Source organism: Daldinia decipiens (genome assembly GCF_022478715.1).
Source record: "Daldinia decipiens strain CBS 113046 unplaced genomic scaffold F4813scaffold_21, whole genome shotgun sequence".
NCBI lineage: Eukaryota > Fungi > Ascomycota > Sordariomycetes > Xylariales > Hypoxylaceae > Daldinia > Daldinia decipiens.
In genome coordinates, this window is record NW_026054564.1 from 216039 (window position 1) to 242264 (window position 26226).

Here is a 26226-nt window from a genome sequence, read left to right on the forward strand (position 1 = left end):
TTGCCAACGAAACTTGCGCGGCAAAAAGAAAGAAAAGACAGTGAAGCTCAAGTCAGCTTCGCTTCGATGGTGCGAACCCTGCGCAAGGGAACACACCTACATTTATCCATGACGACTCGGCGAGAATAAAGCGCACAAGATGCCTTCGGGAGCATTGGGCCGCGCTGCAGTGGGAAGCTTCCCACAACGTGGTGTCGGCGTCGCAAAGAGCTTCTCCCACCAATCTGCCCTCTTACCATGCTATGTGCCCCCCGTCCTCTCTAGACGACCAATTGCTCCGAAATTTCCGTCACAACCGCTTTTTCAGATTTCTCCTACCGTTTTCAAGACGAGCTATCACTCATCTCGTCCCATCCGATCGCAAACGCCGCCAAACTTTCCTCCGAGGCTCGGCGTTACTTCTACTCCACGAATACAAATATCGAACTCGTCATGGAAATCGCCAATCGGTGTGCTGAGACAACTATCTACAAACCAACCGACCAGCCGAGAGAATCACAATGTGACTCTCCCGAGTAACGAAAAGAGGGACATCAGTATCGTTGCTTCAACGACGGCTAAGACTGTGGAAGACGTTGCGCAATCCTACGAGGGCTTCGGCAAAAGTGAGAAAGCTTCGAAGGCGGCTCAGGTCAACTTGCGCGCTCGTCTTTCCCATGATGGGAAAGATAGCAAGAAAAGCTCGGCCTCGGTTAACGAGATCTGGCGCCTCATCAAGATCGCGAAGCCAGAGGCGAGGAATCTTACTATTGCCGTGGTATTGCTGCTTATCTCCTCGTCTCTCTTCGTCTCACTCCCGCTAGTTGTCGGCAAAGTCATGAATGTGGCTACCGCGAAAGCTGCAGCGGATACAGAAATGTTCGGCCTGTCACTCTACCAGTTCTTCGGCGCTTTCGGCTTAGCTCTTACCCTCGGCGCATGCGCTAATTTTGGACGTATCGTCCTACTGCGAATCGTCGGCGAACGAGTCGTCACACGCTTACGATCGCAGCTCTTCAGGAAGACGTATAGCCAAGATGCCGAGTTTTTCGATGCGAACAGGGTCGGTGACCTGATTTCTCGACTCGGCACGGACACTATTATAGTGGGCAAGAGTATTACGCAAAATGTATCAGACGGATTAAGATCGATGGTGAACAGCGTTGCGGGACTCGCACTGATGGCCTGGATCAGCCCTAGTCTCACTGCCATTATCTTGCTCGCTGCCCCCTTCATCGGTAGCGCCTCTTTCGTGTACTCTCGCATCATCCGGAGGATCAGCCGAAAGATGCAGCAGAACCTAGGAACTCTTACTAAGATCGCGGAAGAACGCTTAGGAAATGTCAGGACCAGTCAAGCTTTTGCCGGCGAGGCCCAGGAGGTCCGTCGGTACAATAACCAGGTCAGGAAGGTCTTTGAGCTCGGGAAGAAGCAGTCTATATACGATGCGTCATACTTTTCTGGAACATCCTGGATGGGTAACATGACGATAATTGCTCTGCTCTGGTTCGGCGGAAATCTCGTGAGAGACGGTATTATGACAACTGGAGATCTCACTACTTTTGTTATGTACACTTTCTGGGCCGGTGGCGGTTTATTCGGTGTGGCCAACTTCTACTCAGAACTCATGAAAGGAGTCGGCGCTGCTACGCGTATCTTCGAACTTCAAGATCGAGACTCGGGTATCTCCTCGACTAAGGGTTTCAAAGTCACGTCAGCACAAGGACCTATCAAATTCGAGAATGTCTCTTTCGCTTACCCTACACGCCCTGCTGTGATGATCTTTAACAACGTGAGCTTCGAGATCCCATCGGGGACTAATGTGTGCATAGTCGGACCTTCAGGCGGAGGAAAATCGACCGTTTCGTCTTTATTACTGAGGTTCTACGATCCTACTGCTGGTTTTATCAAGATCAATGGCATGGATATTACCAAGATGAACGCGAAGTCGTTACGACGCCGCATCGGCATGGTATCCCAGGAACCAGTACTGTTTTCGGGCACGGTGGCCGACAATATCGCCTATGGAAAACCAAATGCTACGAGGTCAGAGATAGTAACGGCTGCGCAAAAGGCTAACTGTGGGTTTATTGCCGATTTCCCGCAGGGTCTCGAGACGCAAGTCGGTCCCAGGGGCGCACAGCTCTCAGGCGGGCAGAAACAGCGTATCGCTATCGCGCGAGCACTCATTAAGGACCCTGATATTCTCATCTTAGACGAGGCTACTTCAGCTCTAGATGCGGAATCCGAAACAGCAGTCAACCTGGCTCTGGCGGCACTACTCAAAGGCCGCAGGAGGACAACTATTTCGATCGCACACCGGCTCTCTACGATCAAGCGCTCGGAGAAGATTATCGTGCTATCTAACCAAGGCACAGTAGCCGAAGTGGGATCCTACGAGGAACTCAGCGCAAACCCGCACAGTGAATTCACCCGGTTGATGGAGTGGCAGATGAGCGGAGGTGAGATCCCAATCAAGGCACAAGGCCCCGCACTCTCGGAATCCGAGATAATCGAGGAAGAGCTCGAGGAGGATAACGACGAGGAGCTTGGTGAGGAAGAAGAGGAAGAAGCAAAACAGAAATCGAAGAAGTAATAGTCACGCATCTCATAAGCCATAGCACACATTTTTTGCATGAAAAACGGAACGGCGGTAGTGGTCTATTGCCATTTTTCTAGTTTCTTGCGTATTCAAGGGGGTTCTTACAATAAAAGAATTCGGCTCTTAGAGAGGGAAGGGGTCACCAAATATGAGAAGACATACACAGGCACGGGAGGGGTTTTTGGGTGATAATGAATGGACAACTTGTATGTATATGTACGTGTAAAGTAATGCGTCCAGAACTCCACTCGATTCAGGTAAACATACCACGACGAGGCATAAGCCGGACTCTATCCCGAGTCCGCGGATCCCTTGGATAGAAAGAAAGGAGAACGTTGATGACTCAAGGGGTTGGGCTTGTAGAGTGATACACCTACGGCATGATGAATAAAGGGGTGAAATGTACTTACTGCTGTGGTGATGCTGTGATTGTACGTATGCATGTGGATGTGGCGTTGTTACTACCGTTTGCTCAGTCCTTTCGAGGACTTTAATATGTGTATAGTTTATCACAGCGAGTTAAGTCATAATTATTTTCATTTTTTCTAGCTAGAGGGATTCTGCATGGAACAGACAACAACAATAGCATTGCGTAGTCCCGAATTACAGCGAGTTAAAGCATTATTGTATATTAGTAGAAGCAAATGATACTGGTTTCAACGTGGTGGAATATGGGCCGACGAATGTGCGGATCGGCTTTGGAACTTGGACAATATTTATATACTGTGGAAAGCCTCCAGTTGAGTGACTTTGTAGCCAATGTTATGATACGGTAATTGATCGATGACGTACGTCTTTTGATATTTACCACTGTTGCATTTAGGGTTGTAGGCAATTTTCTACGGAAGGGCTGTGCATATAGTTAGCATACAGTAATTATAGCCTCGGTGACGTGCTCTAAGATTCTAATTATCAGATGGGATTAACTAATACATAGGTAGGTAGCTAATCTTGACTTGACATCTATCAAGAACGTTCTGTCATCCTCCTTTCCGTTACTACTTGTAAACTAACACCGCAACCATTACTATCTTAGGGGTAAACACATAGCCAGCAGAGAGGTAACTCGAATTAAGTTCAACTATGTGGCCGTGAAATTACCAAACCCTATAAACCGCCACGGTTCGAGTAGACATTCCATCCTTTTCGTTGGAAATCTAGTTCCTAGAAACACAAGCTTCAGGTAAGAATGGCCTAACTATACGCGACTGAGCGCAACCTACGCTCGGATAAACTTAACTGACTGATATTGGGTTAATAGAAACTGAATTTTTATTTACGCAACATCGGCAGCAGATTAAACAAGTAGCTTTAACGCTCTAACCACAGACCACATACAGGTAAATTAAATACTAATCAGCGAATGCCACGAACAACATTGATATAGAGACTCATCTGATTGCCTTGGTACCTAATACGAAGGCTTTTTCTAATTACCTACATAGTATGAGAACATCCAATCACTATTCCCCGTAGGTAAATAAGTAGTGAATCATTACTTTCCGGTAAAGCAGAGCACGGGAGAATATTACAATTTATTTCGAGGGCTCTGTTTCTATTTGCTAAGCTTTGCTAGCCATGACTTTGAATTTTTAGCAATTCCCTCGCTATGGGCGTTACCACTGTTCGAGTCACGGAAATGATTCAGTCATCCGAAATTTTTGCAGCTAGATACTTTAGGTAAACGAATATCGTAGCCCCAACACATATACCAACGGTGAATTAAAATTTGATGGGAAACTTATATTGTATTGAACCTCTCTGTGATGACTCCAAACGACCTTATAAATAATCCAAGTCACCCAGTCCTTGGCCAATCCTCCATCCTCTTTCATTGTCACAACATCTTACATAGAACAACTGCGAACTAACAAGCCCGAGACTACTATTTCAAGACTCTGCTACTTCAAAGTTAACAACACTCAATTATCTCAGCAGGGCTATTCTTGCTATTGCTATTCGATTATCTTGCAAATCCTATCAACAATCAATATCCCACCAAAACTTACATACGACTTAAGATGTTGAAGGAATCTGTAGCAACCTTTTTTGACCGCTACCACCGCTACCCATCTCGAAGAGAGGGACGGATGGTGACTCCGGTTTTCGATATGGATTACACGTCCGTACCAAGGCACGGAGACGAGTAAGTATCTAACCCCGAAAGACACAAGAGAAATTTCTAACAATCTACTTAGACCTGCGGATATAACAATTTCGCTGCCCAAATCCGGGAAATCATGGCTAGTCCATAGAGGCGTAATTTCCGACCAAAGCAACTTCTTTCGAATGGCATTGGCCACTCCGTTATTAGTGAGTGCTGCTTTTCTTCGTTCTACTGACAGCATGCTAAGGGGAAGTAGGAAAGCAGGACCGATGAAATCAAGCTCGACGAAATTGATGACACGATAATGGAATTCATTATAAAATTCATGTATAAAGACTGTAAGTATCTCGCAATCTACTGCCCTCATATCGCCTTATATACAGCGGCAATACAGTTGCTAACTACATCCCACACAGGGTCCTCCGCAGCTACAGCAGCCTTTGGACTAGAAGACGGCGCCGAGGTGCCGCCGAGAAGCATCGCGGAGATCCTCATCGCCGCCGACTTCCTCGACATACCCCGGCTTTGCTACGCGGCATACCACATGATGCTGTCCGGGATGGCCAGCCTCGTGATGATGTCAAGGACGGAGCCGCTGTACTCGCACGCCTTGTACCTCGCGAGACACCCTTTTCTCTGCGCGGCGATTGTCCTGGAGAGAAGCAAAACGAAGGTCGGCATGGACTTGGCGGAAGGAATACAGAAATTAATGCTGAAGCTGGGAAAGGCGCGCCACTTGGAGCAGGCGATCAGGGCTTTTATAGACACTTTCCCGGACGACCACTCCATCATCGGCTTGGAGCTACAGTGGTAGAACCGTGGGGTTAAAATAGGGGAGTCGGTGTGGATGATACATACGGACGGCGCAATTGCACGGGTGGGTGGACAGTGATGATGATTATATGGACAGCGAAAATGAGTACGAGCTGCTTGTAGGAATTGGGTAATTCAATGAAATGTTCGGTGGTGGTATCTAGGTTAAAAGGTTGCTGAGTGAATAAATATATGTGCCATGACTGTCATCTAATCATTATGTTTTCTTAAAACGAAGCTCGTAACGTCATCCCAATCGCTCCCCGGCGGCCTCCATCTTCATTAGCTGCTCTCCCGTATCCCACCTCCCTAGTGTCTTCGCCGGAACAATCCCAACAAGCCACGGTTGCTATCCGTGCTCGTCCGAGGTGCTTTTTCCTTGGACGCCGTAGACGATCCGGATTTCCTGCGTGGCGTGCAACACGAGACGGCCCAGAATGCTAATGTCACGAACATGACTGCGAACGCCACCCACGAGACGATCATAAACTTGGTGCCCTCGACGGCGGAGATGCCGTACGCGCCGCCCCGGTCGTTGATCTCAGACGCGCCTCTCTTCGAGATGGCCGTCGCGATCGCCGCGCCAACCGCAAGCGACAAGGCGGCCAGTGCGCTAAGCACCATGTTGACAAGGATCGCTCCTCTCCCGATGGCTTCGCGTCTTAGCGTCAGGACGATGATGCACGATATGAAAGATAGGCCAGAGAAGCCGGCTCCGAGAACGTAGAGGATGAATGTTGCCAGCAGGAACTTGTTGACGTAGTCAAGGGTCTGCTGGATCGAGTCTGGGATCGGGATGTCGGCCGCGTTGATGTTCAGGGGGCCGGCATTGATCTCCTTCTGGATGATGTCGGTGAGATTGAATTGAACTGGAAGCAAGCGTTAGTTATATCGGCCTTATTTAGCTGGTAAAAGATATCAGTGTTCCTTACCTCCTGCGGACTGTGCCGTGCAGTTCGTCGTATTGTACCAAGCACCCGGTGAAGTGGCGTTGGGCGCAAAGTTGCCCTCGCAAGCAGTCATGACATGTATGCTATACCACTGAGAAATACCCAGTTCGCGAGAAAGTTGATCGGCGATATCATTTGCGATATCGTTTAACTCGTCTATGATTTGGCTTTCGATGTCGTCGAGTCCATCTTGGATATCATCCCAGCCAAACCCGTCGCCGCTGGTGGCCGTGGGTTGGGAAGCGGAAGAACTTGGAGTTGGTACGAGATCATGACCAAAGGTGGACATGTTAATCTAGAGACGTGGTTAACTTGAGGTTTTTGAAATATAGCTTATAGATTAACCTAGGGACATACAGCAATGATATGATAGTTTTCCATCGATCGTTGCTGCGATCCAGAGCCAGCAAAGAGCGCTATCATTGCCAGCACGAATCCCACCAGCGACAGGAGGGTCGGAATAACCACCATCAGTGGCCTGGTATAGCCGCGTTTTGCAGCCATATTTCCGTAGGTAGTTGATTGAGGTTGGATCAATTAATGCTCTGACAATCAGATAGGGGGTTTATATGTTAGTTGATTTAACAGATAAAAGGGGGAAAGTCTCAACTAGCGGGGTTCAACAAGAATTTAAACAACTAACTAATGAGAAGAACTAAAGCGTAGAACAAAGCTAGATGTAATCAAGTAACCTAGATTCAACTATTGCATTGTCGAATATACCTAATGGGCAATTCATGAATGTCGTACGTATGTAGTACTTAATATGGCTGTCGGATAGCAGCCTTGTACCATGTAATATATGTAATATAACAATGCATCATCTACCAAAAAACTCCGAAAGGCCACCATTCATTCGTCCGAATTCCATCTGTAAATTGAATGGTGCCGGGGATACCAACGCATCTTGGTCTGCTCTGGCAATCGAACATCTGCTCGGCTACGTATACGTACAATTGTACCTTGTCTAGTCTACTTCGAGACGATCTGAGTGGGCAATAAGTTGCGTCACGGAGTAGTTTTGCCTTCTTTAGTCCATGTCGGTCTCTATGATTGGCTGTCCATTAGCGTTGCGTCATAGGGGACCACTACAGAACCCACCCCCTGTAAAACCGGTTCGACACCTTGTAGCCAGTTAACCCCGGCAACCCAGTTGGTGATGTGTTTGTCATTGGAGACTAAATAGGGACTAAATAGTCCCAGCCACCACGGAGCGTCTTCTGAGAATAATCCGTAGCCATACGGTAATCTTTCTTGGCGGCCACTCGAAACGGCGTCGCAACTAAGAAGCGTTTAACAGAAATCAGAAATCAGAAATCAGAAATCAGAATTCAGAATTCAATTATAAAGATTTCACGGATTCTTTGAGCAGGGGCAATAATTGTATTCTAAAGTTAAGCCATTGGCCCTCTTGAATGTGTGAGATGCCTTTCATCTATAGCTACATCATAACAGCACCCCACGTCGCTGACTCTCTGCAACCGCCTTCTCACCGTCCGTAAGGACATCTTTCTCTACGGTGATCCAACGTCCCCTTCCCGACCGCTGTGCTCTAATATGCTTTTCTACTGCCGTCGCAGACTCGATCCAATCCGCAAACCGGAGGATTTGACCGCTTGATGAATAGTCTGAAAGGGCATACCCGGAACAAAGTCTCAATGTTGTGATTTTCCCCCAGTCACCCACCCAGTCAACAAAATCGACTGTGAAGTCTCCATCTGATTCTTCTCTCAATGCTGGGAACCAATCCCCACAACCGGTCAAATCGAGGTACTCTAGACTATACAAAGATTTGCTTAGACGTTTCAATACCAGTATTGCTTCCGACCAGTCGCCGTCTAAATTATGACTATATGGCCCGGTGCCGCCATATTGGACTGTTCTTCCAGTCAACGATGACGCCATCTTCGCAAATTTTGCATTTGGTGTCAAAGATGGTTCTGGCCAGCCAGACAGATCGAGGTGCGTAAGTGTTTGTAACTTGCTAGCTAATGAAAGTAGCTGCTTCCACGAAGCGGCGGGCGCATTTCCGGGCTCGACTGCGAGTGATAGCTGTGTTAAGTTTGGTAAGAGCTTAACCGGCCCGGAAACTGGTTCTGGAGCTTCCCACGATTCCAGAAGATCAAGCTCGACTGCGACTGGAGGATATAATAATTCGCCTAATTCTTTCAACGTCATTGACTTCCCAACCGAACCGCTTAGGTCCAAACAAAATATATCTCCGTTTAGTTTATCCAAATCGGGCTTTTCTACCTCGTATTGTGCGAGCTTCTCATCCGCGGGGCCAGCAAGGATCAGTCGCAGATCGTTGATAGACAGTCCTGGTTCATGAAGCTCCGAGAGACAACTGATCAAGGCTGCCCGCAATTGACTGGGTAGGGTATATAGATAAAATTGATTCCACTGCCGCTGCTGCTCCCAATCTAGAGCCATCCGTCGTATTAGCCGATCCACTAAACTGCCATCGGCGGGAGTGTAGATGCCCGGTAAGGGCCAGTGCTGAATATGCCCTCCAAGGTCTCTTCTTAGGTCTGCGGGGGCGTGTCGCGACTGCGCTAACGATGCCCAGCTGCGCGGTGGCGGCGGGCCTGGGGGTGGCCGTCGACCATGCGCATGGAGACGTTGAGGCCGTCGGGGTGCTGGGGCGGGTGTCTCGGGAATCTGGAGGATTTGGCGGATCGAAGGCGGAACGGTGGGAGTCGCTACGGAGAAGTTACTCGAGATGCCATTTTGATTTATGCTAGTCCGTCGCAAATCTGCGAGAATTTGGTTGACGGAACGTTCATGCTGATCTGCGCGATGGTTGTTAGGCGCGATGCACACATTCGGAGTTAAGGGATTATTAACTTACTGGAGGTGGTCCTCGACGACGAGGACAGCGCAAGTGATGGCGGAGCTACTGAAGGCGGTTTCGAGTATTTGTTATTGTGTCTTTTCTTAGGCATAACAGTTGAGGATGGGATAACCCTATCTCGACTGTTTGCGAAAAGAAGAAGTCGCAAAAATTGAGAGGAGTGTCAGCAAATGAAGTAAAATCGACCCAACGGCGCAAGAATTGGAGATGATTTGATTGACTCATCGGAGATTATGTAATGAGCCGTACATTAAACCCCTGTGCCTTCACTCCGCCCTCCGCCCTTCCTTCCAGAAACCTACAGGCTACGGATTCGTTCCATCATACCTGCCCCGTTTACTCAAGTCTTTGTCATAAATTGGTTTACCTTCATATTAACTTTATTCGATGTCATAAGACTCTTATAATTTCTATACCTGAGGAGAACAGAATGTAAACTTGACAACGCTATAGAAAACAAACCGTCTCAATGCACACCACAATATCTGGATTTTACAATCTTACATTGTTATTCTACATTATACATTCCTTATAGTTATATCAAGAGATAACTCCTCCATTGACTAGAGAAACCATCCAATCACCATTCGTGTGAAATCATAATAGTAATTTAAGAACAACTCCTATAATTAGTCGAAATAAGAAACAAGCTATCGTGCTACCTCTTGATAGGTGATATGTTAACAGTTACGATACTCATTTATTGAGCTTTTACTTTTATCTAACCGCTTAACGATCTAATACCGGTGCGCCTTTCCATGGTTTTGGATTTAACACATCAGGGACATTGCGAGGTAGTATTAACAGACGAGTAGGCTCTTTACCGCCCTGCCACAACATTTAGGACTCCGCCGTCTACCGCGATGATCTCTCCGTTCACATATTGGTTCTTCGCGAGGTATAGTATCGTCATTCCCATTTCTTCCTCACGTCCGGCTCTCATGAGCGGGACGTGGCCTTTATCTTGAATCTCCTCTGGCGACACATAGCTCTTTTGTTTATCATCACTGCTCTTAGCGGTCACTGTAGCAAACTTGTTAGCTTGCCCGTCATCGATACTAACCTGGTAGGATAAAGGGGTAATAGATGGAAGCTCGGAAACAACTCACTTTCGCTAGGGAAATATCCCGGCGCAATGGAGTTGACTCTAATTTCGGCCTTTTGGAACTCTGCGCTCATAAGCTTTGTCAGGTGCACCGTGGCCCCCTTGGCCGTGTTATAGCTGAAGTGGCCTTGGGCATGTCGCATGATACCCGACATAGAAGAAATAGTAATTACAGATGGGGCGTAAGGCTCAAGGGGACCTTTCGGACGGATGCCTTGCTGTAGCAGCGGAAGGAAGGCTACAGTCGTAAAGTACACCGCGGTGACATTCGTGTTGAAGTTATCGTGCCAATCGCTAGGATCCTCATTATTCCAAAGCCTAGCCTTGAGGTCTTCCGCGTCGGCATCCTTTGGTTCAGCCTTCGGACCCGAGATGCCAGCGTTGCACACCAGGAGGTTGATGTACTTCTCGCGCTTGCTCAGATCCGCAACCAGCTTCTCTAGGTCGTCCTTGCTGGTCACATCGCACGGCCCGATCGGGATGATCTGCCCGCTGCTCTTGGCCGGCTGGTGACTTTTTGCCGCCTTCTCAAGAACTTCCTTCCGCCGGCCGGTGATGTAGACTTTGGCGCCGTTCGCAGCGAGTGCCTGGGCGGCCATTAGCCCTATCCCGGACCCGCCGCCCGTGATTACTACAACATAGTCTTGGACCCCAAAGAGCTTGCTTGCATCGAATTGGTGCGTGTCGGCCATAGTGAGAGGTGGGCCGCGATGATGATGTATAAGTGTTAATACGTAGTTCTAGAAAGGTCTGATGGATAGATGGGTAGTATAATTCGATTTGAGAAGGATTAATCTTAGGATAATTAAGTCTTCCCGTCACGGTGAAGTCAAGATAATGCTTCTTTGAAAGTTTATACTAGAAGTGTGCCTCTTATATCGCGATGAGTGGTGACGTAACTGTACCTGGAACCCACGTGTAGCAAGGATCAGATCAATGCATAGGGGCGCATCTGAGCTTTAATGACGCCTATTACAACTCTTCCACTGATAAAATTATTTCAAAGAAGTAATTATACTTATAACATTGATTTATAAAACCTGAGGTAGTTTATTCAATGCGATGTGTTCTTGTGAAAGGATACCGGTATGTTATGCTAGTATCATTTTTAAACATGATTGACTTTCTGAATCTTATAAGATCCATATCTCGAAGTGTAGGGGGACTACGCATTTGCAATTAGCAAAACATCTGTACAAATAGAATAATAGAATATAAAAATAATAGAATATAAAACGGCATGACGCACCGAGATACACAAATAAGCCAGCTTCCCCTTAACATACACCACTATCAACAAGTACGCCACTTCACAACAATCGCGATGTAGCTGTGGACACTTCCAACATCTTGTATCTGCATATAGCTGTCAAATACCTATGTAGCAGTGCACTTATTTACCGACTGTTCGATCTAACATTAGTAAGTACCTAAAGTACGCCTTTTTGACCTCCAAGGTGTACACCGATGTATGGTTTCAGGACTGAGAAGATTCAAATGTTTTCATCAGCGCTAATCGCCTTCTTATTCCCTGCTTCAATCACCATTGCAACGGCAGACTGCTCATAAGTGTGAGTTTCGTCTTCGACACCCAGCATGCAGGCGTGCTTGTCACACCGTGGGGGATCTGCTGCAAGTGCCGAGTCCGGCACCGTAAGCTTGGATGAATTACCGCGAAAGCCTGCGCGGCACCCTGCTTGCAAACGCAATTGCACGGATCGAGCCGAAGAGTGTGAATAGCGTACATGTCGGGCGTGGGCTAAGCCTCATCGATGTCCTTGCAGGTGTTGAAGGGTTATCGGAGATAAGGCCACGGCCCAGATGTGTGACCCAACCAAGTGCGTTAATGTCCTATGTAGTTTCTGTGTAGTGTATAACATGCAGTGTTAAAGGGAACTGAGGTGTAGCCTGTGTTAGTTAAGGAAAGCAGAAGCATTTATTTATTTATACTTCCTTTTAGTTGCTAGATAACTACTTGAAAAACCTATTGACATGTTGAGTTCTTAAACACCATTCTTAGGCTTTTCCCTTAACCTAGATATTTACTCTCCCCTATTACCCCTTTTTATTCTTCCAACCGAATACTTGATGTAAAACGTGCCTATAAGTCATGTCTGCCCAATCGAAACAGAACAGTCTCAACTTACTGGCTATCAATATCGTTCCGGGACCTTTTATGCTGCTGGCAGCCGTGTGCATAGTTCTGCGTTTCGTTCATCATCACCGGAAGGGAAAGATTCGGTGGTACGATTGGGCCATCTTGGCAGCATTCGTTACGGGCGCTGGGGCATATATTTCTGGCCTTGTATGTGCCTTTGCAGGTTATCGCATCGGCGAGTATACGATTTCGCAGATGAGTACATGTGCAAAGGTGGATTTACCTGTCTTCCATCAATAAACGAAAACTGATAGTAACAGGTGGGCCTCGCGGGCGAAGTTCTCTATACGGTCAGCGTTGCCTTCTCCAAGATCTCGGGCTTGCTATTTTATAAACGCTTGTTTAATGTCGATACGCAATTCTTGCTGTTTACACGCGTCATAACAATCCTCGTCGTAGAAGCTTGCTTCACCTACACTTTCGGTCTCATCTTCATTAATACCCCGGCAAAATCACGGTGGAATACGCCAATAAACGCTATGGCCTTCTATGTAGCTATGGGTACTATCAATATACTCATAGACGCAGTTATCATAGGCTTGGTCCAGCGTATAGTATGGAAGTTACAGATGCCTTATCGGCGTAAACTTTGGATATCTTTTCTATTTCTCCTACCTATATTGTATGCACTAGACAGTTTCTATTTATTGTTGTATATTTACTGAATTAACCACGCTAACTTATTCAGATCTGTTGCCTTTGGTATTTTACGCGTTGTCTATACCGGCACCATGAACCCGGAAAATATTACATGTAAGTTAATAGAAAGATTCAAACTGTTGATAGCCCGACATTCGCGTAGCCAAACTAATAGTTTCCCCTCAGATACCTTGACGCTTGCTTGGCTATGGGCGACTCTGGAGCTTTTCTTATATATCATCTGCGCTTGTTTGCCCATCGTCTATAACATCTACCGCTCAATATCCCCCAGCCGTTCCAAGAATGACTCATGGAAGACCAAGGAAATACTTTACCCCCAGGTGATGCCCGGCAATAACCCTCTTAAAGAAAAGAGAAGCAAATATCACGAATTAGACGAGGAATCGTGTGATTTCGACGATATAAAGAAAATACACAGCACGGAACCTTTGGTTTTTCCGGAACGAGTTTTATATCCTAAGAACTATAGCCGTCTCGGCATCCAAGAAAAGGACTACGCAGCGGACCAGAGGTATATTGGTATAGGTACTGTATAATGCCACCCGTCCGTTTAAGATGGCTCTCGAGGGGTCTCACTTAACGTGGACGCCACTGAATAGCAAGGGAGACTGAGACTGAGTAAGTACCGCTTTACTAAGACCACTTTAGCACAGAGCGAACTAACGTAGTCTTAGATGACCTGATAGACCATCTCTTGATCAGAAAGCTACTTTCCTTAAAAAGAGCTTATTGTGATAGGCGCCGGAATAGAGGGGTTAGCTATCCGTCTTGTGGAGGTAATGGGCTACAAGGGCGTGGGCTAGTAGGACCAGTATGACTATACCAAATCCCATTAGTTTTCTTTGGCTAGTTATGCCAAAGGGAAGTTTTATAACGACCTTGTAAAAAGGAATTCCTGAGATCTTGTCGTCTAGAAATTTGACCTGGGCTATTATATTAAGGTATCTTAGGGCTTGAAAGTAAATTTGTATACATTGCTATATAAATTGATACAACTATCGCACCCAACTATACTGCTCAAGTCCTTAACAGGGACCGCACTGCGCCAACACTGATCTTCAAACATGGTGCCTGTGGATATATACAAAGGTATTTAATATTGCAGGATTCCCCCTAACAGGCTTATCTCTCTTACAACTTCGCCACCATCTTGGTGCCTTGGTTCAGCATTGCCGTGGCGTCCTCAATGAATTCATCCACGATGGCCTTTGCACTCTTCTGTTCGTTCACCAGCGCAGCACACTTGCCCATCAAGTAGGGCCGGAACTGGTCCATCAAGTCGTCTGCATCCTCTTCGCTTTCGCTCTCCTTGCCCGAGCCTTCGCCCGTGCCGTTCGCCACCTTCTCTAGGTCGTGCTCGTAGGGGAGGATACCCTTGGCAGTCAACTCCTTGATCTCGGCTTGGCGCTCTGTCTCCCAATTCTCAATGTATGGGTTCTTCCGCACCCGTAGGGGCCGTCCAGTGAAGATGAGGGTTCGGATTGTGTCGTTGAACCCGGCAGTTCGCACCGACTCCTTATGCGATTCAGGCGCTCCAGCCTCGTCGGCTAAGATGAAACGGGTACCAACCCAGACGGCGCCCGCGCCCATCATTAGCGCGGCGGCCAACATCTGACCGTTATGGATACCACCAGCGGCGATGACTTCGACCTGTTTGCCGGATACCACGCTCTTTTTTCCTTTGCAAATCTGCACACACGCCGGAATCAGGACGGTGGTCGGAACATCTCCAGTGTGGCCACCACCCTCACCACCCTGCGCACAGATGATGTCACAGCCAATGTCTAGCGCTTTTTGGACATGCTTCGGGTGACCGACCATGTTCATGTAGTAAATGCCATGCTTGTGTAGCTTGTCGACGACGGCTTTGGGTGGTACACCGACAGCGGAGACGAAGAGTTTGGCTCCCGATTCGATAACGACGTCGATTAATTGGTCGAGCTTTCCTTTCGTGTAATCGTAGCTACATTTTAACCGGATTAGCTTCTGTCGCCGTGTACAAGAGAAGACTCTATGGTCAAGGCTTACTTTGTTTTGCGGGCCTTGCCACCAACCTGTGGGAGTAGCAGATCGATGCCGAATGGCGCATTCTTGTCATGGAGATACGATTTCAACTCGTTAATTTGCTCCCTCAACATGTCCGGGCTATAGGACATGCCTCCGATAACACCGAGACCGCCGGCATTCGTGACAGCAGCAGCGAGCTTCGGGCCGGCTGCGACGTTCATTCCGGCGAGAAAAATAGGGTGATTGATCTTGAACAGATCGGTGACGGGAGTTCGGATTCTCTCTGTAGGATCACATCTTGTCAGTGCTTTGCTCATGAATACATGTAGGTATAGGTAACATACGTGGTGATGCCATCTTGACTGTTTTGGGTGGTAATGTAAAATTGTAGAATATGATAAGATGAGGAAGACGCTTCTTTAGCTTCAATGTTATTCTATATCAAGAAATCTGGGGTAGATTAAGTAGTTAGAGATGCAAATACTAAAAGGGGGAAAGTCTTGGTATCGGCAACAAGCGCGGCAATGGGAATAGTAATAAGAACGGATGGAGATGTGAAAATCGGGGTATATTCAGGATTTGGTACACGATCTCCCCAAAGATTAGAGCTGGGGAAGCCGAGGCAATAGTGTATTGAATGTTAAGCATTCGGGGTCTAGTCCAACCCGAACCGAGGCTTCCACTTTTTAGCACTTTTTAGCACTTTTTAGCGTTACTACCTAATGTATTAATTATGTACATACCTCATATATACAGGTAGCCCGCATCTTCTTCTGATGGGTGAATGCATCTTTGTGATAGGGTGAATCATGAAGCATGTTGAATATTGACGATAGAGTCACTTCAACATACCCTACTTCTAAAAAAATAAGAAAAAATAAAGACGTTATAGATAAGAGCTGCCGCCACTTCGTCATTCCAGTAAACAAAAAATCTTTATCAGACCTATAAGTTTACCTACATGCATGTACCTAGCACAGCATACAAGTGAGTCCCTACCTCCATGCATGTATGTACCTAGGTACGTACTTTATGTAGACCCGCATGGATATAAGATAAGATAAGGAAATACAGTACGTACTGCTAGGAGGTACGTATGTACATAGTATCAATAATCAGGGGTCCGGGGTCCGGGGTCCGGGGTCCTTGTGGAACTTTCAAAATTTCCGGTCAGCTCCTTCGATTCAGGTGTAGTTCGAAAAGTTGCTTACCTTGATGCACAATTGTCCAATGAGGCAATTAGGTTGCGAGTCGACACCTCGTCCTAAATTTTAATGAGCCTTCTCTCATCAGCATGGAGCTATACATATCGGTATGCTCGAGTGTTGCCATCTCATGCTAATCTAGTCTTTCCGCTGAGCGATTCACTTCGTTTTCATTCTATTTATTCTCAAAATCGGATCATCCCTAAAAGAAAAATAATGGACCGCCAACTCTCAACCAGTCCGTCCAGTAAATCATGCGGTTGCGCAGAACGGCGCCGTGGTAAGCGGAAAGCTTACGTCGCTCTGGGCAGCAATGTTGGCGACCGGATATCCATGATCGAGCAAGCATGTAAGGAGATGGATTCAAGAGACATCCAAGTAAAGAGGACCAGCAGCCTCTGGGAGACCGAACCTATGTACGTTCTAGACCAGGATAGGTTTGTGAATGGAGCTTGCGAAGTACGTCTTAGTTTCCATCATTCATGAATCTATGCTGAATAATCTTCCTCAGGTAGAGACGGATCTAAAGCCCCTATCTTTACTAGACCAATTGCAAGATATTGAGAAGTCTATGGGGCGACGTAAACTTATAGACAAGGGACCTCGAAACATTGACTTGGACATCTTACTTTATGAAGATGAAATAGTTGACCATGAGAGACTTAAAATTCCTCATATTGGCATCCAAGAGCGTGAATTCGTTCTGCGGCCTCTCGCCGAACTTATACCGCATAAGTCTATAGACCCCTCCAAACCCTGGAAGCTCATACAAGACTATCTCAATGAGCTACCTCCATCTGCGGAACCTCTGTCTACTTTGACCCCAATATGCCCCTTAGTAGAACCGTTGAATGCCCTCAAGCCAACTCGGAAGACACAAATAATGGCCATTCTCAACATAACGCCCGATTCATTTTCGGACGGGGGGATTCATACCCCTGATTCACTTAGAGACACAATTATGGCCTATGTTCGAGGAGGAGCCACAATCTTTGACATTGGGGGCCAGTCTACTGCACCAGGGAAGCTTGAGGTCAGTGCTCAAGAAGAGGAGGACCGTGTCATACCCGTTATCAAGCTCATTCGTAGTTTTCCCGAGACACGCGATGTCGCTATTAGCGTAGATACATATCGAGCATCAGTTGCCCAAGCAGCCGTCGAGGCCGGCGCAGATATAATCAACGACGTGTCAGCAGGCCTTTTGGATCCGGATATGTTCTCTACAATGGCCCGCTCGGGCAAGACGGTTTGCTTGATGCATATGAGAGGAGACCCCAGTACAATGAGCAAACTGAACGACTACCCTGATGGACTTATCCCAACTATCGCTAGAGAGCTACTTGAGCGGGTAGCGGCAGCCGAAGCAGCGGGAATCCGTCGGTGGCGCATCATCCTTGACCCAGGACTGGGATTTGCCAAGGTAGGCGAGCAGAACCTACACATCCTACGTCATTTCGAAGAGCTACGAAACTGGCCCGGATTAGAAGGCCTGCCATGGCTCGTAGGATCCAGCCGCAAGAGCTTCATTGGTAAGGTTACCGGCGTGCCAAAGCCAATGGACCGAGTATTCGGCACGGCAGCAACCGTCGCCACGGCAGTCCAGGGCGGTGCTGATATAGTACGTGTCCACGATGTCGTTGAGATGAGTCAGGTAGTTAAGATGGCAGATGCCATTTGGCGATACTAAGTTCACAATTACGAGATATTCTAAGCGCGAAACGATCGTAACTAATCCTCATGAATTCATTCGTTCAACAATCCTTTCTCCTTTCTCTCTCTCCCCCCCCCCCCCCTTTTTTTTTTGGTTTGTTCATTTTTTTTTTCCTTTTCCAACCCCTTTTTCGATACTCAAGCGTTCCATATGCGAGTCCCTGTTCATGCGAAATCAACGTATTACTTAACCGAGTGTCCTGTAGATGATGAACTAGAACATCTCCCGGCGACTTAGGGTGTTCGATCCCCTGTCCGAAACACTCTAAAACTCCACGGTAGCAGCTGGGCCTTTCACTCAGCCTTCTCCTTCCCTTTGCCCTTCTCCTTGGCCTTCTCCTCGGCCTCCTCCTTGGCCTTGGCCTCGGCCGCCCACTTCTCCAGCAGGGCTATCGCCTTGCGCTCCTTTGCTGCTTCGGCCTCCTTATCAAGCTTTTCCTTGAAAGTTGGGGTTATCTTACCACTTGGAATGAGCTCGGATCCCTGACAAGACCCTGTCACCATCATCTGGACTATCTCGAGGCTGTTTTCGTCGTTGACGCATGCGTCAATGACGTCGTCTGTCATGGCCAGGATGGTCTCGACAACCTTGACAACTGTACGTTCGCTCGCGACGAACCGGCGTACCTTGGCGAGGATGACCGGTTTTGCCTCATGGTAGTTTTTCGTAACATCCTCTAAAGCTACTGCGTAGAGGGTATGATCGCGCTCCTCATCACCAGACGGGACTTGGGGCAGTGTATCACGTATGACGCTCTGACACGGTCCCGCTTCGGATAACATGAGCGGGTGTTCAGTCTCGGTGTCCAGATCGTCACGACTGTGGGTTTCGTGGTGTAGCTCAGTGGGTTGATCAAAGGATCCAGTGGGCGTCGATGGCCCAATAATACCAACGGGACGAGGACGACGTGGTAAGCCCATGCGATGAGGGCTGCCGACGAAATTCGAGGAGCTCATATCCATCTCAGCCTCTCGGATGCTTGGTTCACTAATATCAGAAGTGCCATTGACAGCACTGTCAGGGTTGTTGGAACGTCTAATAGGAGACGAGGTGGCCGGATTATCGGGGTCGTTGGCATCATCAATGTCAGGATTAGGAATGGGCTTTATTGAAACCTCCCCCGTTCTGACTTGCGACATCATATCGTCGAGTTGCAAAATCTTTTAACATAGTAGTTAATTAGTACGCTTCGATTAACAGTTTGGTGTTATCGTATTCGCTGGGGCTAGGTGGCAGGGGGCTACCTCTGAGAGAAAAAGCACTTACTTTCTGACGAAGTATGCGGATGAGGATCTTCGGATTCTCGCTATCTTCACCAACCTCTTGAGTCGCGCCAGTGCCGCCGATCTCATTAATCTTCTCCGGAGCTTCCATATTGTTGTTTTCATCCTTGACGGGCGCGTCGTTCTTCACGTCGTTCTTCACGTCGTTCGAGGACGTGCCCTCTACGGACCCTCGGAGAATTCGTGGTCGTCTCACGTTGCGTTCCCGATTGAAATCAACTATGAACGCCTTGTCAGGCACCAAGATCTTCCAGGCCTCCTCGAGCATCATGTGTTCTCGAGCGATGTAGGCAGCTACAGGATCGTCATTAGGATACTTGGGTAGCGGTTTCAAATTGCTCATAGTAGCTGATGGGCGTAGGCGGGGAGGGGAAACATCTCCACAGCTAGTCTCTCTGAGATCGCGAATATTAACTGCTGACGTACTGGTCACCAGTCTGTACGCCCCTGGGCGACTATAGTTGACCGGTCTAGCGGTCTCAACCTGGATGTTGTTGATGGTAACATCTTGAAGCGAATTTGTAAGTGAATGTGAATCTTCATCGACTGGAGGATCGTTGCCACCGGGGGCTTGGTTAGAGGTTGTCTCGTTGACAATGGGGGCTTGGTTAGAAGCTGTCTCGTTGATAACGGGAACCGGGGCTGCGATGACTTCATTCGTGGTCAAGGCAATGCCAATAGGCAATGTAGTCAAGTCAGGAGAATGTTGCTGCAGTTGCAGACTTTCTCCCTCGTTGCTACGAGGGAGTGTCACCATTTCGAAGTCCGGTAGCTCGAACCTCTTACGGCGGCCGCAGCAGGTGGACATACAGTTACCCATGATGTATGTATGTGAAGGTTCCTCGGGAAATAACTAAATGAACGGAAATCGGGATCAAGTCAAGGCTTCGATAAAAGCAGAATATGCCAGCACGAAATCAAAGTGACGAGGAAGGGAATTTATAAGAGTGTGGACTCATCGCCTAGGGAGCTTGGTTGTAATGACCACGAGGAAAGAGGCGAGGGGTAGGTGAAGGTAACGAAGTGAATGGGTTTGTGTAGTTTCAAAGTGTGGAAACAAAAAAAAAGGAAGCAGCACGCATGAGTTGCGAATTTTTACAATGCTTGGTTTGGCCTGAAAATTCCGCTCAATGAGCCAATTCTCGGCATGCGGCTTGCGAGGAAGTTGTCTGCGGCCGTGAAGCCGTCACTAAGTTCGGACCCTAGAGCCGGCTTGCAAGGTACCCGGAGCGGAGCGCCGAGTTACACTAGGACTACCTCCGGACATGGCACGGTCTGAACTAGTACGGTCTGGCCAATGGGATTCCGGGGTTGTCGGCGGTGTGGACTCACGAGAGCTTATTCTTGTTTACTTGCTCACGAGACTTAATTCACTGATTACTGGTCTCATCTGAGCGAGTTTCGGGGCTTTGTTATTCAATACAGGCTACACAAAGGATCCTCGAAATTGTTTGTTGTTTGCTGACCATGTTTGTTGTACGGAGAGACGGTATATCAACTATACAAGTCGAAGCATATGATGATTCAGGGGCTACGTAGAGGGGTTGCGTAAATGGGGTTACAGCTTCGACAATTGGGTTTAAGCATGATCAATATTAAATTAACCTTGTTATTACAGAACAGCAACAGATATAAGTGACGGTTTCGAATATACATAAATACATAAATGATATTATTAGTTATCCTATCACGGTCTGACTGAGCGGTGGGCTGGGAGGCCTTGATCTTAAAAGTAGTAGAAACTGGGACCTATTGTATATCATTTGCAAGGAGACGAAAATATCCTGGCAATATTTTTCTTTTTAAAAAAAGGTATTGCAGAATGTACTTGAGCGTTCTGTTTTATAAGAAGGTGATAAGTAGTGAACTTTGTCTCTGTAGAGCAATACACTGGTTTTTTCTCACGCTATGGGTACGAGTTGGGTTATTCGGTGTAGAGAACAGGCTATTGCACCAAAATAAGTACCTAAGATCGATTTTTTTTCACGCCTCATTTGATATTGGTAGTTTCATTGTAATCTATTTAGGTGGCAACCATATTCTGTTAATTTTGTCAACAGACTTGCCTACCTCCCCCGTAGAACTACAATTCAACACGACCTATTTACGGCTATAATAAATATGGCAACGCTCCAACACCCATGGTCGAACGTGACGACCGTTCTTAATATCCCCGTTTAAGTGCATTTTATCATACTTAGGTTAGGTAGGTAGTTATACGTCAACCCTTGGGGCAGCATCGGGACAGAATAATAAAGGGGGGAGCAAGAAACAAGAGCACGACTATAATAAAGCATGAAGAATTATCCAGCTAAGTAGGTAGGTATTTAAATCAAGACTACCGATATAGCTATGTACAAGACCTTTATCCTAGCTTCCTCGGCAATCTAGGGTTCTAGACGCCCGTTCTTAACCTTTCCGTTCAGGTATGTCTTATTGTTGTGAACAAGAACCCTCGAGACAGCGGCAAATTAGAACAACAGAAGACAAGAAAAGTATTCGGTGTTAGAGACAACTAACCTAGGTGCATAAAGAGCTGTGACTACCTAGCTAATGAGTATTCTAGGCGATGGCTAGCTTGTATAAGTTAAGCGTTTAAAAATTAAATCTACCTATGTTGGGCAGTTCGCATATTACTCTCGAAGCTTCTGATATCAGCTCGGGCAGTGTTTCTTACTATCTATCTACTTGTAATGCCATGTCAAGCAACAGTTAAACGTTAGATTATTTAGTTCTAATCGCGTATAATTAAATAACACCCATTTCTATTATTATAAAGGTTGCATAGGGCCTAGAAAGCCTTAAAGGGAGTCAATACCAGGTCTTATGGTGCTGAGGCTCGTAGGTACAATAGCTCCCACTACGCAAATGGACGGTGGGTGGGCGGTGGTGATACGATATCTCACTTCTTGGCCCAACGACTCGGGAGCTCCCTCGCGGCAGCTAATGCCGTGCTACTTCTACTTCCTCTTCCTTTCCCATCTCCCTTTCTCCGTTAGCGTGCCTACATTTCTAGCATCTCAGATCCCAGATATCCCAATCCAAGGTCGACTCCAGCAAACGACACAATACTCTCCGCCTTCGACACTCGGTAGTCTTCAAGGCCAGTCTCCCGAAACAGAGACCTATCTACCCGTCTGTCTGTCCACCTGTCTCGTCTCGCATACATAGCCTTGGTCCCGGATCCTCTGGAGAGAAAACACTAGCGCTGTGCGACTATGGGGGCTGATGTCTCGGGAGTGGCGTGGCTTGGCCCCTATGCTACAGCAGTAGCCTACGCGTACGGGGTATAGCGAGATGTAAATATAGATCTAAGTATTCCAATGCCGTCTTCGCCCGCATGGCGATCTTGGGGGCGGTCCCGGCCGATATTGAAGATTTTGCTGATTTGGCTTCTTAGATGCTCTACACCTCTCTCCTTTATCTCTCGCCTAAACCCTTCACATGTGAAATTCGCCTGCTTTATCTATTAGATTCCCACTTCGGGAATCTATTTTTAGCCGCCTTGTCCAACACACCTCTCCACGTTGTCACTCCCTTGCCGTATAGGGTCTGCTCAAGTGCACGTGTATAGATACCTACCTATGTATATGCATTTAGTTAGGGTTAATGCATCATAGCCTAACAGCCCTTACACCCAGCCTTACCTACGCAAAATCCGGGTTCACCGCATTCTGACGGCCCCGCCTCAATATGTCTTCGCCTTCGCCTTCGCCTTCGCCTTCGCCTTCGCCATCTAGTAGCTATAACGTCTAGGATTCAATTGCAGTATGGCCTTTCTAAATGTCTTATATAGAACCTTAGTTGCGATTTGTATATCTATACTTGCCGCGCGCCATCACGCCATCTGGCAGTAGAGAAATCCTAGAGACATAGCAGAGCCTGAGAATGCGATCAAAGCCCGTTACGCTTAGAGAAAAGGGGTACACTAGATAAACAACTTATAATGCTCTATCCAGGGGTAGATATGTGAGGTCTAAAATACATACGTATGTCTTAACATGAACCAGCATGTTAAGGTAGTATGAACCAAATTTACCATCTCTAGATGATAATATTCTTGTTGGATCTCCTGATGAGTTATGTAAAACCAGACACCTAAGTCGTATTTGCTTTTCCCTTCTCCACACATCGAACCAAGATAAGTCACGAGAAGCTCCTAGGACCAGCGTAGAACAAATCTCGGTACCACTATCAGATCATAAACGGCTTAGCATATTACTCGAGAGCCACTATTCGTGTTAGATTCTAGGTTAGTAACATGAATGATACCTAAGTCGAGATTTCGCCCCGTAATGTACCAAACTTGCAAACTGCAAACTGCACACTGTCTACAGTGAGGGAAGATGAGGTAAGAGGTGGGTAGGTTATGTACCTTGGATAATCAGATTGTACCCAAACTAGGTGAAAAGAAAAAAAGAAAAGAAAAAAAGAAAAGATCCGGAGTTAGACTCGGGAAAATCAACAATACAACGCAGATAAAATCTGCGTCCCGAATCAAGATTTACATGTAAAGAAGGCTCTAGGAACTCCGGATGGCACACATTTTCGTCATGCGAAAGCCCGTATTACAGCAGCAAATCTTCAGTGATCTGCTGCTAGGTACCTACCTAGGCTACCTACCTTAGGTACCTAGGTAATCCTGCAAGCCACGAAAGCTCCCCTTAGAAAAAAAAAACCCTGCTTTTGTGACACCCCGCGCTTACTCGGCTTGACCTTCCCCCAACTTGACAGAAACTAACAGCAACGGAGAAGAGTCTAGAGTTACACGGGCGTTTATGTTGGTTATACTGTTGGTTACACTGTTAGCTACACTGTTAGCTACACTGTTAGTCGAAAGAGTCCCTTTATCACGTAATCTTTTGAATATTGTAACCGTGGGGAAGCGTCATGATTGGACGAACACTACCCGGCCAATATTTGAATCATTGGCGGCGGTGTAGATAACAAACACCACATGCCCTCTTAGCCTCTTAGCCCCTTAGCCTCTTAGTCCCTTAGTCCCTTAGTCCCTTAGTCCCTTAGCCTCTTAGCCTCTTAGCCTCTTAGATAAGTGGTAAGCTTTTGCTTGCTGACGGCAGTTATGGCGGATCCTCCAAGGTAGTGGATTAAGGTAGTTGGATTAAATTGAGTGCATGCTTGGTAATTGTCCCCTACCGATCGGCATTTCGCTTGTTGATTGGCTTAAGGCGAGCTTCCCTAGGGGGAGCTTCCCTAGCGAACATGATCTGTCGAATGTCACCCCGTAGAAAGGTGGTTTAATTTGCAATTGGCAATTGGCCCTTGGCTCCCAAACAATTACACCCCGGCACGAACTGTACGTGCTGTGTGTGTACCTCTATGTAGCATACCTAACCTACATGTCGTCGGGAGACAGGCAAATGTGCCGCAAATATGCCGCCCCCGTGTCGCAAGAAGCGCGGCGCAGTGGTTTGTAGTACTCGAAATGCGTTGCACAGAAGGGCTCAACGAGATAACATGCCTACATGGTCCCCCAATCCTGTATGTGTACGGCACGGTTTTTCGTACGACAGTATTTGCATTTGGTACCGCTCCTCCCCACGGTTGCAAAAATGACCTGTCATATTTTTCGATTTAGACGCAAACACAGTGCAAACTCTGCATCATACCAAAATAAAACACATGTGCCTTCACTAAGGGAGTTAGACCGACCTATCATCTCCATATCTTTCTTCGCATGTTGTTTGTCGAGTTGGACAAGGTATCGTCAAGTATCGTCAAGCATCATCGTCTGACTCAGCCACACCCAAGCGGGACCAAGCCGCGATGTCGTGTTGCGGAATCTTCTCCATGTAAAGTAGCACAAGGTACCGCGTAGGGCTGAGTAGACAACGGAAGTAGTGTAACAGAGCGCTGTAGATGCACGTCAGACACATCTTCGGGGTGTATGTACGTACATACTGCAGAGCGTAATAGGGGGGGGGGGCAATCGGGAAGATCGTGATTGCTTGCCATGGTCCCATCATCAATTAGTTGCCGGCGTATCGTAGGTCGGTAGAGTGACATCACAACCAGACCGGAGCCCCGTAGAGGATTACATACGGTTCCGTATCTGCGCATGTACCTACTATGGTAACATTGTGTGGCTTGCGAACAGAGAAGCTGTTTGCGAATGGCAAGATGATCCGAGCACGCCGTCGATACACGTACAGCCCAATCAGATGCCTCCATGCAAGCAACCACAAGTCCGCGTGGAGAACTTAGCCCCCAAGATACAAGCTGACTGACTCACTCATGTCTGTCTGCTTGGCGGATTAGGCAGGGGATGCTCACAAGGGATGCCACGATACTCGTCTGCCAGGTCAGAGCGGTGAGAACTTAATTAAGGAGACATGATAGTTGTTTTGAGGGTGGTGGTGTGTACGTCCTATTAGGTAGCAACGTCGATTCTAGTACTGTGGTGGGCTTACCACTAGAAGAGACGCCATGCCGAGTAGAAGGGTTGGATGGGTACAGTGGGAAGGATTTGATCAGGTACTTACCGGAACTCGGCAGGGAAAATAATCATAGAGATCCCGCCTTTGGAGTCGTTGGCAATAAGTGGTTAGTAGATAGGAAATTGGGAAATTGGAAAATGGGAAATGAAGGGGCACGCAGGGAGGGGGTTAGGAGAAGCTATTACATACATAGGTTAGTTAGCTTGAGGGAATTTAGATATGCTAAGCGGCGTCAGGTATACTATGTAATACCTTAAGTAGGTACCTAAGGTAGTAAGCCTTCCGGTGAGAACACGGGGCATTCAATACCAAGCCCGGGTATGCAGGACAGCAG

At 47.2% G+C, this 26226-nt stretch overlaps 9 protein-coding genes across 9 annotated transcripts; 4 read left to right on the forward strand and 5 right to left on the reverse strand.

Annotated features, from left to right (window-relative positions):
- The first annotated feature begins 50 nt into the window (after positions 1 to 50).
- Positions 51 to 3246, forward strand: F4813DRAFT_120871 (P-loop containing nucleoside triphosphate hydrolase protein). The gene has a single exon (XM_049238600.1). It carries the CDS (start codon positions 140 to 142, stop codon positions 2573 to 2575), a length of 2436 nt encoding a protein of 811 aa, XP_049098653.1. The 5' UTR covers positions 51 to 139; the 3' UTR covers positions 2576 to 3246.
- A 1356-nt stretch (positions 3247 to 4602) lies between these two features.
- F4813DRAFT_390396 (uncharacterized protein) lies at positions 4603 to 5502 on the forward strand (the record flags this gene model as incomplete). The annotated part of the gene is made up of 4 exons (XM_049247013.1): positions 4603 to 4727; positions 4780 to 4894; positions 4945 to 5026; positions 5105 to 5502. 4 exons carry the CDS (start codon positions 4603 to 4605, stop codon positions 5500 to 5502), a joined length of 720 nt encoding a protein of 239 aa, XP_049098654.1.
- Positions 5503 to 5656: 154 nt separating this feature from the next.
- Positions 5657 to 7039, reverse strand: F4813DRAFT_120907 (actin cortical patch SUR7/pH-response regulator pali). Its single transcript, XM_049238602.1, has 3 exons — positions 6809 to 7039; positions 6434 to 6746; positions 5657 to 6370 (listed from the first exon to the last, which is right to left on the reverse strand). The coding sequence occupies exons 1-3, from the start codon at positions 6953 to 6955 to the stop codon at positions 5811 to 5813; spliced, it is 1020 nt and encodes a 339-aa protein (XP_049098655.1). The 5' UTR covers positions 6956 to 7039; the 3' UTR covers positions 5657 to 5810.
- A 674-nt stretch (positions 7040 to 7713) lies between these two features.
- F4813DRAFT_362832 (uncharacterized protein) lies at positions 7714 to 9793 on the reverse strand. Its single transcript, XM_049243658.1, has 2 exons — positions 9303 to 9793; positions 7714 to 9243 (listed from the first exon to the last, which is right to left on the reverse strand). The coding sequence occupies exons 1-2, from the start codon at positions 9394 to 9396 to the stop codon at positions 7898 to 7900; spliced, it is 1440 nt and encodes a 479-aa protein (XP_049098656.1). The 5' UTR covers positions 9397 to 9793; the 3' UTR covers positions 7714 to 7897.
- F4813DRAFT_362835 (NAD(P)-binding protein) lies at positions 9791 to 11327 on the reverse strand. The gene is made up of 2 exons (XM_049243659.1): positions 10415 to 11327; positions 9791 to 10328 (listed from the first exon to the last, which is right to left on the reverse strand). The coding sequence occupies exons 1-2, from the start codon at positions 11100 to 11102 to the stop codon at positions 10126 to 10128; spliced, it is 891 nt and encodes a 296-aa protein (XP_049098657.1). The 5' UTR covers positions 11103 to 11327; the 3' UTR covers positions 9791 to 10125.
- Positions 11328 to 12520: 1193 nt separating this feature from the next.
- On the forward strand, positions 12521 to 13764 carry F4813DRAFT_390400 (uncharacterized protein; the record flags this gene model as incomplete). Its single annotated transcript, XM_049247014.1, has 4 exons — positions 12521 to 12715; positions 12829 to 13190; positions 13257 to 13321; positions 13394 to 13764. The coding sequence occupies 4 exons, from the start codon at positions 12521 to 12523 to the stop codon at positions 13762 to 13764; spliced, it is 993 nt and encodes a 330-aa protein (XP_049098658.1).
- Positions 13765 to 14181: 417 nt separating this feature from the next.
- Positions 14182 to 16309, reverse strand: F4813DRAFT_362838 (NPD-domain-containing protein). Its single transcript, XM_049243660.1, has 4 exons — positions 15979 to 16309; positions 15580 to 15927; positions 15257 to 15518; positions 14182 to 15191 (listed from the first exon to the last, which is right to left on the reverse strand). Exons 2-4 carry the CDS (start codon positions 15590 to 15592, stop codon positions 14360 to 14362), a joined length of 1107 nt encoding a protein of 368 aa, XP_049098659.1. The 5' UTR covers positions 15593 to 15927; positions 15979 to 16309; the 3' UTR covers positions 14182 to 14359.
- A 99-nt stretch (positions 16310 to 16408) lies between these two features.
- Positions 16409 to 18233, forward strand: F4813DRAFT_362840 (Dihydropteroate synthase). Its single transcript, XM_049243661.1, has 2 exons — positions 16409 to 16899; positions 16952 to 18233. The coding sequence occupies exons 1-2, from the start codon at positions 16510 to 16512 to the stop codon at positions 18125 to 18127; spliced, it is 1566 nt and encodes a 521-aa protein (XP_049098660.1). The 5' UTR covers positions 16409 to 16509; the 3' UTR covers positions 18128 to 18233.
- Positions 18234 to 18444: 211 nt separating this feature from the next.
- F4813DRAFT_390403 (uncharacterized protein) lies at positions 18445 to 20254 on the reverse strand (the record flags this gene model as incomplete). The annotated part of the gene is made up of 2 exons (XM_049247015.1): positions 18445 to 19311; positions 19418 to 20254. 2 exons carry the CDS (start codon positions 20252 to 20254, stop codon positions 18445 to 18447), a joined length of 1704 nt encoding a protein of 567 aa, XP_049098661.1.
- Positions 20255 to 26226: the final 5972 nt, after the last annotated feature.